This window comes from Bolinopsis microptera, chromosome 8 (assembly GCF_026151205.1).
Source record: "Bolinopsis microptera isolate Bmic1 chromosome 8, MBARI_Bmic_1.0, whole genome shotgun sequence".
Classification (NCBI taxonomy): Eukaryota; Metazoa; Ctenophora; class Tentaculata; order Lobata; family Bolinopsidae; genus Bolinopsis; species Bolinopsis microptera.
The window spans coordinates 15,705,544-15,720,766 of NC_087079.1; the positions used below are offsets into that span (position 1 = coordinate 15,705,544).

The following is a 15,223-nucleotide window of genomic DNA, read 5'->3' on the forward strand; positions in this document are numbered from 1 at the left end:
GATAAAATTATTGTCATTATTTCCTTTTTCCAGAGTTAAAAAATGAAAGGCACATTTTTCAATAATTATAAATATAAGCATGATACTACATTCTTACAGAGTTACAGAACAATGCTTGTTTATATACTAAAAACAATGTTAATAGAATGCAAGAAAATCATGATGAATGATAAAACATATGACCAGGCAAGCTATCAACGATCACGGATATAATACATTGCCATAATTAGTATCCCGTAAGAGTTTAATTTGAATATTTTGCATGTTTTAATTTGCATATTGAACTTGCACTTTTTGACTTATATTTGTATAACGTGTTACCCAGGGGCATAAAATAAACTAAGATAATGAAAAAAAGTTACTTTTCGTTCTGCGCGAATTCCGATAATAACTTAATAACTATAAATGACTACAGTTAATAACCGGACCAGCTTAAAAATTAGATGCTATAAATAGAATAAGATTGTTTTTACTTTTTTATGCTGAGAAATGCCGGTATCATTTTATCAAACTGGTCCGGTATTTAAACTGGTCCGGGGTTTACTTAATGGGTTTTACTAATCGTGAAAGTTCACTGAGTACACCTGTTAATTACATGTCTAATCTAACTAATTATATAGTAGTCTATCTGACGATGGACTTTAAACTCTCAACTGTCACTAATCTTGTCCTACATGATATGACAGCTGTTAGAAACATTACCAATAACAATATCAATGAAAACAATAACAATATCAATGAACGTAATGATATAATAATATTTTATGTAGAAACAACAAGAAACTTAACAAAATACCAATAAAATGGCGTAACCCCCACGATTATTATTATTCAGATTTCATCCACTATCATTGCTACAATATAGACATTTTAAGTTTATTGTGGACCGTCCATAACAAGACAATAACTGTTGTTTTGAAACTAAGATTATTCTAAACTTATGACGGAATTTCGTCAGAATTTGTACAACACTATTTTTACAACATACTTTGAAATCGAACTGATTTTCTACATTCTCTACCAGAGCAAGCTTAGAATTTGATTTTGTTTTAAACAAATGTATTAACTAACAGGTATCCAGATATACTATAGTTTAAAATACACTTGGTCTGCATAGTGTGATGGGTTACCCGAGCAATGGTCCCTGTTTCAGAATCAAATGTTGATTAATTTCAACCCTACAATTTGGTTGTAATAACTGAGAAAAAGCAAAGTGAAAGTTAACCCCGATGAGCTGTTGATTATCAGTCGGTCCCTGACAACATGGCAATGAATTGGATGAAAACTGTGCACGGCTCAAATAACGACTGAAGACCAAAACAAACGCAAGAGAACCGGTTTAACAAGTTATGTCACGTCGCCTCATAATACGTGGCACATCCTAATAACCGTAGGTTTCTATATTCCTCTCTCTCTCTCTCTCTCTCTCCCTATATTCCTCATAATGAATGTAAATTTCACGCCGGCGGATCAGGACATATAGAAACTGTAGCTCCATGAGGAGTATACGCATTATTGCATTTTATGTTAATCTTGTACACGCATCATTGCATTTCATTTTAATTTCCACCGTGGGTTCTACCGTAGTTCCGTATTGGGTTGGGTTATCTGTCATTATTATTGCGTTATTGATCCTATATAATTTAAATCGTAATTGTAACATTTAAACCAGGTCACATATTATGCTGTTTCGAGCTCTAGTATATTAAAATATGTCAAGATACTCTATCATTCCCAACTTTATATCATATATCCATAATATAATGACTGAACTTCGTTTACAATAATATAACCAAACCTTCAGTAAATTAATACGGTAATACACATAACGTGTCCAACGAGTCTCAGGTCTATTAATAACTCAATTAGCAAAACATCTCGCTAATCAAGGTCACTAATTAACTAATTGCGTAATTAATTAACTACAGCTGTGCCATGTAGAGTCTGAACTTAATGCTCTTTTCAGCTAGCAGATTGTTGAGGTCTAGAGGCTGGACAAGTTTTATCTCGACATAGTCTGATTCGGAGTCTTCTGCTGTGTAGCTATGTCTACTTACCTGAGGTTATTTTGAGGTTATATTGAGGTTATTTTGAGGTTATATTGAGGTTATATTGAGGTTATTTTGAGGTTATTTTGAGGTTATATTGAGGTTATATTGAGGTTATTTTGAGGTTATATTCAGGTTATTTTGAGGTTATATTGAGGTTATTTTGAAGTTATATTGAGGTTATTTTGAGGTTATATTGAGGTTAAAATGATATTATATTCAGGTTATATGAAAGATAATATTCAGGTTGTATGGATCATGTTAAAATGATGTTATATTCAGGTTATACGAGAGGTTATTTTGAGGTTACATGATTGGTTCCCTCAATTCTTCCTAATACTTTATTCGAAACATTGTAATACTTAATCAGAAATCATATCTTTCTTAAATCGTTCTAATCTAACTTTAAATGTTAGAATTGTCGAGTGTCACGTCCGGAGTGAGGAATAACTCGCTCAGTCACACTTTTGGATATTCTTAATTTTATTTACATTCTTACTACAGATCTGTTGCTTGAAACAAGATTAAAACCGGTTCATTCTGAACATCTCCATTACCCGATCCATAATTATCTGTCAAACCACAAGTTACTTTAAAAGCTTCCATTTAAGGTCACCACGTACCGGGCCGTAGTAGCAAGTATTTTTAGGAGATGTCAATATTTAGAGGTCACGATCAAGCTTTGCACAAGAGGGAAAGTATATTTATGGTTTATAATCGGTGATATTTCTCAGTTTCTACTGTGTTCGGAAAATGGCAGTTAAAATGTGGTAAATATGCGTGCAGTTTCAGTGTAGATAAAATAGTAATTATTAACAATAAACATATCAAAGCGAGCGACCGATTTCATTCTCGGTATCATTTTGCATTTTCGGACGGTTATTCAAATTAATATCATTTCCTTTTGTTTGGGAAAGAGACACTGACAGCGGTTCACTCTACTACTATACCCATGATTATGGGTTTTGGTCACATCACACATTCAAATATATTATTCTAAAACACAAGACAGCGCTAAATATAAAGCCCATTTTGGTCAAGATTTTGGGTTAGATGTCCGAGATTTACCGACGGTAAGAATATTAAACGGCTCGAATGATGACGATACAAATCTCTAGACTTTAGAGAACAAAATTTAACGGAAATAGATAATGGATGGGAGTGGAGTTAAGTTGTTCAAAGTAACTCGCATTTTGCCATTATGTTAAGAAAATAGCTGAAAATAGCTGAGTATTTACATTATATATTCGTGTACACGAACTGTTTGAAAATAGTGTACATATATTTTATAAAATTAGAATCGGACCAATGACAGTAAATTTAATCGTTTAATGATGTATTTATGCGATTTACTGTCACTCCTCATTACTGCATTAGTCCATATTTTGATATTTTCTTAATCTATCCACAGACAGCGAGAATACGAGTTAAAGTTTATAAAGGTTTTGTAACTTAGAGAAGGGAGCACAAAAGCACGTACGAATACCACACGATTAGTGTACTATACGCCCATGTAGTATGTACTATATAATGCTGTATAATGGGATGGTTTTAACGAGGTGTGACCAGTCCACACCCTGGCTCCATAACATAAAGCATTTGTTCCACTTCTCGATGAAAAGTTCTTAAAGTATGCTTATTGTATGTAATGTACCCTATATAATAGTGTGCTGTGTGTATACACGGAACAGTGTGTATAGTGTGTATACACGGAACAGTGTGTATAGTGTGTATACACGGAACAGTGTGTATAGTGTGTATACACGGAACAGTGTGTATAGTGTGTATACACGGAACAGTGTGTATACACGGAACAGTGTGTATAGTGTATAGTGTGTATACTCGGCACAGTGTGTATAGTGCGTATAGTGTGTATAGTGTGTATACACGGAACAGTGTGTATAGTGTGTATAGTGTGTATACTCGGCACAGTGTATATAGTGTATATAGTGTGTATAGTGTGTATACACGGAACAGTGTGTATAGTGTGTATAGTGTGTATACTCGGCACAGTGTGTATAGTGTGTATAGTGTGTATAGTGCGTATACACGGAACAGTGTGTATAGTGTGTATAGTGTGTATACTCGGCACAGTGTGTATAGTGTATATAGTGTGTATAGTGCGTATACACGGAACAGGAACGTGTTGTTGAATTGTATCTAATTATAAAATGTGTGTACTGCACGTAACGAACATAAGCGTGTACTGTGTAGGGTATGATTGTATTGTATTAGAGTCTCAAATAAGGGGTTGTATACATTATACATGGGTCTGCTATACATTATACATTTGTCTGCTATACATTATACATTGTCTGCTATACATTATACATTTGTCTGCTAAACTATTTTCACAACTGTATTATTTAATGGTATGGAAACCAGGTTGCTAGTTCACACCCTAGCTCCATAATATGGAGAATTTGTTTCACTTCTATTCTACAGCTAATCTTCATACAAATATTTTTCATAAAATCTGAACTGTTTAAAAAAGTCCATAATCTTGGTATTTCAACACTAAGTCTCGCTTGAATGACTTAAATGTACATCTTTGTTGGGTATATTTTAATGTCGAAGCGTGTAATAAATGTTAGAATTTATTTTATTTAGTATAGATGAAAACTGCCAGTACAATATTTCAGCACATCCAATGTTTACCATGGTGAAACCTAGATACGGTTTACAATTTTAGGCAGTTTAAAAGTTATTTATTACCAATGTAATTCAAATCACGTGCAAGCATTTAGCTGGAATTTGTTTAAAATATACACTACTAGTATAGCATTATCATGGCATCGACACAGGTGGTCGCTGGTCAACTACATACTATATACGTGGACAGTTTATTAAACTGTAAATAAAATAGTAATAAACATATCACACATTCAATATATTATTCTAAATCACATGTCTACACTAATTACAGACTAAAGCCCTTTTTGGTGAAGATAGTGTGTTAACTGTTTAAAGATGTCTAGATTTGGTGAAGATAGTGTGTTAACTGTTTAAAGATGTCTAGATTTACCGACGATATGAATGTTTTACTTTAACATTAATACAGCTGATAGTTGGAATATAAAATAATAATAATAATAATACTTTCAACACTACTATATAACAAATAATTTGAGCCTGAAGATGGCGTTGACGCCGAAAATTTGCCCTTACTCCTAACTTCCTTGTTTCACTTGTCCTTGTCTCTTTCAACCGGATATTTATCCAACTATCAGTATTTCAATCATGAGACTAATGAACAGCGAACTACTCCGTTATCTGATATTCATCAACACAGCTGGTCATTCATGGTTACTAGTTGCTAATATGAGCGGGATATAAATACTTTGTTAACATTAACACAGCTGGTCAGGGAATATGTCACCTGATGTGAAAAATTAAAAATGAAGTAACCGAGTCATGTTGGTAAAGTTTCAAGTTTAAAAATGATAACCTCAACGGTGATGGTAGTGTTACTGTTATTACCACATTTTTAACAGATGACATGTTTATCATGACGTAATGTTAGCAGTGGTTATTAAGTATTAGTCGTTTGATGGTGGTAAATACTGGATTTGTTTGATAAGTAAAGAAGCCATCGCAAATAAACCTCGCTTCTCTTAATCTGTAAATTGAGTAGCAAAATTACCCCACGCGCCTAATCAAGATATATCATTATGAGGAATGTTAATAAGTTAATATTTGATGAACATGATTTATAGCCCATTCTCCTTCTTTTCGCTCATTCAATAATCAATAGTTGTCCATTTTCCCAAATAATTTGTCATGACAACAACCCAATATTATGATGAGTACAGTAACAAGACTGCTTATGGTATTAAAAGTGATGCTATCGATACACTTGGGCCGGATACTATCTATTGGTCATTGCGTCATCTTTAATAGGAGACACAACCATTCTCATATCATCCATAAAGTACAAGGCCTTTAAACTTCACCGAGTCATCATTGTTGTCATTCAGCACATAGCATTGTGTGACCTGATGGTATCTGATACATACGTTCTCCCAAACATGGTCTCTGACATCACCGATGGGTGGGTGCTGGAAAACTTCTTCTGTTACTTGAACTCTTATGCATCGTACTATTCCAACCTGGCAAGTGTGCTTCTCATCTGTACCATGACAACTAGCAAGCTGCTCCTCCTGAAATATCCCCTCCGATTTGGAACAACCACTTCAAAGAAAGCACACTCGATCTGCGTGGCATGTTGGTTGGCAGCTTTCACCATACCTGTGACACTACTTCTCGTAGATAAAGATGATGTTTCTTTTTCGTATAGAGCCTATAGATGCGAATATGGTATCTCATCGGAGATTTGGCACTATATGAGGCCTTTTATTGCAGTGCTATTTGCATTTATTCCAACATCCCTGGTTGTATTAACCACCCTTTGTTTGCTAATTGAAGCCAGAAAATTCGTTTCGCGGAGCAGAGAAAGTTTGAAGTGGCAGGGGATTGTAACAACTGTCCTTACAGCCACAGTATTCTGCTTGTCCCTCATACCATTTATTGTCTACCATGTTGGAGAATCTATCGTTAGCGTAGATGACAAGACCAAGAGTTCATTCCACAAAACGTTTTTTAGAGTTGCACTCTCGCTCACATCATTAAACACCATGAGCAACTTCTACATCTATAGTCTGACCGTGTCTGGCTTCAGGGCATTTATCCGGTCGAAGGTGCAGCTGTCTTATCAGTACATAACCAACGTGAAAACAAGTCATGGTAATTAAATATTGATATGATATAAATATCAATAACTACATATTAATATTTATTTGTCAACATTTTTGTCTTGACGGCGAGATTGTAATTGAATACTTACGGGTGCTTTACATTAACAGTAACGAGGTTTTCGTACGGTTCTTTTTTTCAGGAGGAAGGGCACGGACAGAACAGAACACTGGAAATGTGAACGGAGGTAGTCAACAAACATCAGTTTGATTGTGATACGGTGACCCAAAACAACAATGTTAGACATATTATGACAATACCATATCTGAAGAGACTTGAAGCACAATTTACGAAATGTCAAATTTTGATACCTAGAATGGTTGTAAAAAATCTTAACTCAATATTAAGCCCGCTGAAAATAAACATTTTTCTTATCCTAAACACGTGATTTGAATCTTACAAAATTTTGACAATTTAAAAAACATGCGGGCGTGACGTGTGTTAGAATCTCGCTGGAAGTGGAAAAATATTTTAAATCTCTAGACCAATTATTATGTCTGATAGAGAATATATCATTTGATTAAATTGAGTATTATCTTATATATCACTGTGTATGCGAAAAACATTGAAAATTTATTTTTCATGTTGTCATTTTTCAAGTTGGTAGTGTTATTACCGCATTTTTAAACACATGGCATTATGTAACCTTCGCGGTGGTCGTTTAATGGTGGTAAATACTGGATTTGTTTGATTATAAGTTAAGAAAATGCAACCTATATTAATTTAATATGTAACTTATAAATGGCCATAAATGGTGTTTAACTTTAAAAGCCATTTGTAGTAAGATTAATGTCCATCTATATCAACTAATATCTAAATTTCCCGGCACAAAATAATAACGAATAAAATATGACTTTCATTTTAAGTCAGATTAGTGCACAGATCAGCTAGGTATAAGAGGAAATATCTAACAATCCGCTGGTAGATTACTCTACTAAAGTAGTACAAACTTAAGTGATGGAATGCTGCTTGAAAATAACTCTAAACTCTAAACTAGTAAGGTAGAATCTTAAGATCATGAAGACTTGCAAACGACTTATGTCTCCGCTTGTGACTAGACTTATTTTGCCTTTTTACGACCATCCACAATGGAGTGTCAGCTCAATAAATGCAATATATTTGTAGTGTTGACATAATTAATCCAAAACGCCTACTCTAATTATAACTCTAAACTCTAAACTCGTACTCTAATTATAACTCTAAACTCTAAGTTCCCAGTCTCACCTCCGGGATAATATCCACAGTAGAGTAAGCGTCTCTAGTGAAGCAGAACTCTAATTATAACTCTAAACTCTAAACTCGTACTCTAATTATAACTCTAAACTCTAAGTTCCCAGTCTCACCTCCGGGATAATATCCACAGTAGAGTAAGCATCTCTAGTGAAGCAGAACTCTACCTCCATGCTGCTCTTGCCTTTCAGGACCACCTTCAGGCTCAGGGTCCGCTGGAAGTTGTGTTCGTCTCCCTGGACCCGTCCTCGCACCTGCACAGTACACGTGGTTATATTTGGAATTACAAATATTTTATTGAATTATTGTGTATCTTGTATAAATAGAAATGTATACATAAATAAAAACAAGACGAATGTTGTCTTCAGAAAGTGTGATCAGTCAATATCAATGGAACATTAATGGAACATTAATGGAACATTAATGGATCATTAATGGAACATTAATGGAACATTAATGGAACATTAATTATGGAACATTAATGGAACATTAATGGAGCATTAATGGAACATTAATGGAACATTAATGGAACATTAATGGAATATGAGATCACTGTAAATTTCTCCTTCATATCGCCATCAATTCTTAAAATGTGTATTTAGTAAATTAGAATACTCTGTAGTCTGCAATATCAGACGTCTGTAAACTGCATATTCAGTCATATAATATAATGTAATTAATACTATTCAGTGTATACACTGAATAGTGAATATAAGTACATACTATATTCTATACACTATATATTATACACTATATAAAACACTATATTATACAGCCATTGTGCAAAGTGGAGTCATCATTTTTGTGCAAACGTAATCATATTATATAGATATAAATAGTTTTAAATGATTTAACATCACAGAGCTGGTACCCGTGGAGATCAATATTTTCAATAAGTCGATTCTCAACAGCCAGTAGACACCAAAGCGATTATTGACCAATTAGTGACCAATTAGTGAGTGCTTACCAGCCAGTAGTGACCAAAGAGGTTGAATTTAGAACTCTCGTAGAACAGTTGTGGGATGAAATCATCTGTTCTGTGCGGCGACAACACTATATCTGAAAATTGATATGTGTCAAAAACTTTACTCTTATCTAGGGTAAGGACATTAATGTGCATTAATGGGCATTAATGGGCATTAATGGGCATTAATGGCAATGGCAGTCTGAGCAAAATTTTAAAATACTGCCATTAATGCCCGTCGGTACCCCCACCCCCCCCACCCCCCCCCCCCCCCCCCCCCCCCCATAAAACCTCATCACCGTACTTGCAAACAACCAAATGAAACCTATACCAGACTCATGGATGTGGATTACCGTTTACACGTGACAGTTATTTGACAGAGTTTTTTAACCAACAGTAGGAGCTGATTGGATAATTGCCGTCACGCGACGAAAAATATTCCCATCTATTATCTATGGTAGTGATAATTATATCCCGGAATATTTCTTTATAGGTGGATAAAAGGGACTAGATATCGGTGGTGATAACATGCTTCACTGCTTCAGGTTGGTTGCAACAGAATGCCACTAGCAGGTGCAATGTACGCTGTTCATTAGTTATCGTGTGAATTGTTATTTGAGCATGGAGACTCAAAGATACGTAAATAGAGATAATGAAGAATGAGTTAAGTTCTCGTGGGACCTAAAGATAATAGTATACTAAAGAAATGAGAGATAGAAAGAAATATGTGATTTTTGCTAAATCATAAAATGCCCGTTTTGGGCATGTCTATATTACCTGATTTGGACGACAAATCTTTTGGGAGTAGCCCTTATATATAATTTCGATAATCCGTTGATAATCGTGTCGCTCATACGCAGAAAAAAGCTTAACCTGGTAACCTTGTATAACCTGGTAACCTTGAAACCTGGTAACCTTGTTGCCTGCACAGAGCAATTCTACCTGCACATTTCTCAATGAGTTATACCATCAGCTGATTTGCAGATCTGCAGGTATCTGCAGTGCAGTTAAACTATCTGCAGTGCAGTTAAACTATCTGCAGTGCAGTTAAACTATCTGCAGTGAAGGCCAATAAATTTGGAACGTAAATGGTTTTTAGAAAGGACCATTTGGGAACTTAAAATGATATTTAAACATGATCCACCTTTTTAGAAGCGAAAATTTGATTTTACAAGTTCGACTGGCCAGTTTTCTTTTCAAAATATCTTTAAAATATAGCCGTTTTCAAACTACATAAACTGTCACTCGATATGCAGTTCTGAAATTTTGGTACTAAAGTTTCAGCAGACAAGTTCCAAAGGCCCGATATGATAGCTCAAACATCATTCATGTGCAATGATTTTTCACAGGGGATCAATAATTCATTTATTGAATGTATCAAGTTTGACCGTAGGTGTACATTACTGGGATGTTTACATGAAATACTGCTGAAAATGTTTTCTTGATGTTCAACATTAACCGTGCAAATTTCCCAAATTGTATTAGCAGTACCTCCATTGCATAACAGTACCTTAATAAACGTATATTTGAACATGCTAGACTTGTAAGCTTACCTGTAAAGAAGAGTTTAGCGTGGCTCATAAAGCTTGTGACACTCCTGAATCTTCCAATCTGAGGAAACAAAGCTGACTTATCTGAAAGTTATAATTTTAATTAACTATAAACTTGATAATATTACGTATGGTGGGGAGGCGATATCTTCTGTGTACTAAACTAACCTGATCGTCATGCTTTCTGTCGCTCTTGTTTATATGTGCGATGATGTCACGTGCGGGGCGGTGCTGAAAGTCGCACTCGTCCGCATGTTGGTGAGAGGAGTGGGAGGCACCAGTCCATGTGCACCCAACTTTAATGTACGTGCAGTTAACTGGTCTGAAATAGGACGGGTTGTGAACTCAGAACTGTACGTACATTTGTAACGGTTAACCATTGTAATGGTTAAAACTGATTCAAATTTGTACAGATCGACTAATTCCAACCCCTACTAACCCCGGCCCCCGGCCCCCGGCCCCCCCCCCCCCCCTCATTATTGTAGCATCCTCCAGCTGTTGCTTACCTTCCCTTGCACTCCTTAGTATGAGACTCCAGTCTGTTCCTGGACATGGTAGCGTTACAGTAGATACAGTCGGAGAGGAGCTCTGAGAGGAGCAGCTCCACCACCAGGTTCCGAACACATGAGTTACGGGACATGTCCACCCTGCATTTGGGACACCTGGCTTGCTCGTCCTGGTGGGGTTTTGGGTGGGGTTAGAAATGGAATGGAGTTGTACGTTGATACACGGTGCTGAACATGAGAACCGTTGATTAAGACCCTCAAAGATTAATCTTCAAAAAACCAATTTTTCAGACGGAAGATAATTCTTATAATTGCCGCCTTGCCGGTCGGGTAAGAAATATTAAAAAGTCAGTATAGAAATTCACGCTTTTAAGCCCAAATGTCCGTTTATATTAATATGATTAGGCGTCAAAGCTTTTCACATGAATAGCGGATTTATTTACTGTTTCAGGTAAGAATAATGTAATAACAATGTTATCAGTGCATAACGTTGGATACTTATCGCATATTATGCCAAAATACCGTTAATGAAATCATCCTGGTACGTGAATTACAGGTTTATGATTATTTCTATTTTTAATAGATAAGAATTTGAGGGCAAACTTGATATCTAGCGTGAATTCAAGAATGTTTCTTTTTGGTCTGCTGTATTTAAGCGGCAGGTAATCTGCAATCCCATAATACTTGATCGTATCGAACTAGATTATACATTATATTGTTTCTTACCTGCGTTTTCCTATTTCGAACATAAATCTTGGACAATTTTATTTTTCAATTGCGCCTTTTTTAGAGTCAGTTGAACAGTGGCTCAGTATATGATTCCACGAAAAGTAGGAGTTGATGCTCAGCTGCATTTAACTGCGGTAATGTCTGAAAATCTGCAATCGCTTCAAGGTTTTCTAAAATATGGCGAGTTTGAGGGAAAGGTATGAAGATGACGAGAAGTACCGCTTAGTACAAAAATATCTGAGTAACAAAGTCTGTCTTTTTATTGGAGGAGTAGCATTTTGCTTACTAATCGGAACTGTGTGGAACATAAAGAAGTGTCCAGAGCTGGGGGTCATCGCTTCAGGTTTAAATATTGCAATTTTAAAACTAGCTGCTCGGATTAAATAATTGGAAAGGTTTTGCACTTACAGTATGCCATCTTTCCATTCAAAGCGAATAATTTTGTATATAAGTTTATAATTTGGAACTATATTTTCAGATGTCACGATTTATTTTAACTGTGTAGTTATCCTGGCGATGATAATTGTAGCAATTTGCTGGCAAACACCATGTGAGATTTATAGTTGAACACTTTGTAGTATAAGCTTAGATGAGTATTGATAAATCACTGGTAACTGGTAACTGGTAACTGGTAACTGGTAACTGGTAACTGGTAACTGGTAACTGGTAACTGGAGCTTTCCAAGATGTGGGTATAGTTAAGATTTTGGTTTTTATTAATTTAATATTTACAATTAGCTGCCAACCTTTAATTATATTACCCGCAGCTTGTCTGGTACACAATAAGCATCGTTTGGAACTGGTTATAATACCTCTCATCACATGTTAGTACAACATTCTTTACGAGCAGAGACAAAAGGAAATCGCGATTATTTTGGGCAAAATTCGCGATACCGCGATTTTTAACAGACTATACATTAACCTATACATCAAATTTGTCGCAAATAATGGAAAAATCGCGATTCCGTACATGCCGCGATTTCCTTTTGTCCCTGTTCTTTACGAGTAACCGTGTAAATTGATCTAGTAATTCATACAAATAACAAACTTAAAAGTTTCCACAGAATTTCATTTCTGGATGATAACCGTAGAGCATGAGCACTGTAGCATAACTACCTGCATCCTAATAGAAATACTCTGATCGTGTATATTAAAACACTCACCCTATGTATACAAAAAATACGTGTCCAGTTACACATTGGAATACATAGCTTATTGTATTCGATATTGTGTAACTAGATACGTATCTTTTGTTCGAATTTCTTGTCTCAGGGGGGGGTCCACGTTAAAAAAAGTTAAAAAAGTTAAACTAATTAATGTTAAATTTCAAAATTCAGGCTTAGAAAGTTTAACTTTTTTAACATAAATTCAAATTTGGGTTGAAATTGCAATGGAGTGAATATTCTAGACTAGTTTACTTTTAGGTCATGCGTTGGTATTTTTGTTCATTAGTCATTACATGTAGGAATATAGGAATGCCCATGACAAGAGTAAAACAGTCATATAACATAGGTACAACCGATAAATAATTGATACATTTGATCATTACAATAATAAATAAATTATAATTCATAGAAATATAAACAGCTGATTCATAAATAATTTTTAAAAAACAACAGATTCCATTCACAGTGTCAACACTGAAAATAGGGCTATGATAATCTATATCATTAAATCTAGTGATACTAATCGTAATGAATTAATAACTGAATAAATTTCTAATGATGTTTCATAAAAGTTATCGCTTAAACAAAGAGTCACTGTGTCACGATATTATATTAAAAATTTAAAATAGTGTCTAATGATATTTCATAAAAGTTATCGCTCAAACAATGAGTCAATTTGTCACGATATTATATTACAAAGTTAAAAAGAGTCACGTCTAATGATGTTTCAATGTAAAAGTTATCGCTCAAACAATGTGTCAATATATTATATTACAAAATTAAAAAACAGTGTCAATGAAGTAAAAATTTGTCGCCAATTTTTCATTACAGGTGTTACTGTAATAACGTAAATAAAAGAACTTGAGGTTCTAATTTGAAGTTACTTATATCATTTAACCTGAATATAAAAGTCTATCATTAAAATAATTTTCACTATAGTGCAGCCGATTCCTTATCGTCGTTCATATATTTTAGAACTTCACTTGTAATACGATTAACATCATACGGTTGAGGAATCTTCATTATATCACGACATACATCATTATTCAGTTAAATGAAAATAGATGTTCCTCAATAATCTCTTCCTCGGACATTCCTGATGTCCCAAGACTAGGGAGGCTACCTCTTATGGCCAAACAACTGGCTAAAAAAAGCACAAATCCTTCAGTACTGATCCTGAGATCGCTGAACTGTCACTTGAACGCAAGCAGCTGATGATTGCGAATATGCAGAACAAATTCCCGACCAACAGGAAGCATGTCAAGACCAACATCAACCAGCTAAGACGTAAGATTACAAAGAGACTCAGAGATATCAACAACTGCAGTGCTGACACACTCGTCAAGGAGGTAAACAAAACAGACGACGCCCGGAGATACTTAGGAGCCTCTAAGATACTCGCCAAAGGATATGTTAGACCAGCTCTAACCGTCCATAACTCTGCTGGGAATATCGCAGGTACTAATGAGGAGAAAGCGAGGATTATTAAGGAGTACTTTGAAGCTGAGTTCAACGACGCTGATGAGCCTACCCTTCCTGCCTTCCTTGACCCCCCATCTAGCCTTAACAGTCCCATCACCGTTGCAGAGATAGAGAGAGCCATCAGTAAACTCAAGTCTGGTAAAGCAGTGGGTATTGATAAAGTTCCTGGCGAGGTCATGAAAGCCCTGAACAACCCCCTCCTTCATGAAGAGCTGGCTAATGTGTTCAACGAGTCTTTCGAGAAAAACATTCACATTGAAGCAATAGGAGCAGGCATCCTCACACCACTGGCTAAGCCTGGTAAAACTCATGGCCCAGTTAAGTCGATACGACCATCGACCCTGCTGAATGATTCTAGAAAGATCCTGTCACTGATAGTGCTAAACAGAATAGAGAGAGCTGTGGACAACTTCACCGGACCGTTCCAAGCTGCCTACAAAGCTGGCAGGAGCTGTGCCGACCTAGTTTGGGCACAGAGCATGCTCATATCTGTAGTAATGAAGAAGGAGTTTGAATGGAACAAAGTGAGTATCGACATGTCAGCTGCCTTCAATACCATCCGCAGAGGTACAGCAATCAGACTACTAGAAGCTGCAGGATGCTCCAGAGACGACCTGAGGCTTGTACAATACCTCATGGCTAACACCACTCTAGTAGTCAGAGTGTGTTCTACTGACTCAGAGATGTTCTCTTTCAACATAGGAGCCTCCCAAGGAGACAGCACAGCTGGTAAATTGTTTACCCTCAATCTAGCTGGAGCTGTAGTGCACATAAGAGCAGTCCTCCCCTCAAGACCC

At 35.8% G+C, this 15,223-nt stretch overlaps 2 protein-coding genes across 3 annotated transcripts in view; one reads left to right on the forward strand and one right to left on the reverse strand.

Moving 5' to 3' along the window:
• Positions 1-575: 575 nt before the first annotated feature.
• Positions 576-15,223, reverse strand: part of LOC134819366 (zinc finger TRAF-type-containing protein 1-B-like) — a 102,985-nt gene continuing 88,337 nt past the window's right edge. For both annotated transcript variants that reach the window (XM_063829295.1, XM_063829297.1), the window contains exons 5-10: positions 11,051-11,220; positions 10,713-10,866; positions 10,548-10,605; positions 8,998-9,089; positions 8,144-8,284; positions 576-2,057 (exon numbers count right to left, since the gene is read on the reverse strand). In XM_063829295.1, coding sequence (XP_063685365.1) covers positions 1,923-2,057; positions 8,144-8,284; positions 8,998-9,089; positions 10,548-10,605; positions 10,713-10,866; positions 11,051-11,220 — 750 coding nt within the window. In that variant the 3' untranslated portion in view covers positions 576-1,922. The remainder of the gene's footprint in view (positions 2,058-8,143; positions 8,285-8,997; positions 9,090-10,547; positions 10,606-10,712; positions 10,867-11,050; positions 11,221-15,223) is intronic.
• LOC134819367 (small ribosomal subunit protein eS4-like) overlaps positions 5,147-15,223 on the forward strand; it is a 79,237-nt gene continuing 69,160 nt past the window's right edge. Inside the window, exon 1 of the mRNA XM_063829298.1 lies at positions 5,147-5,180. The gene's annotated coding sequence lies outside the window, so the exon portion shown is untranslated. The remainder of the gene's footprint in view (positions 5,181-15,223) is intronic.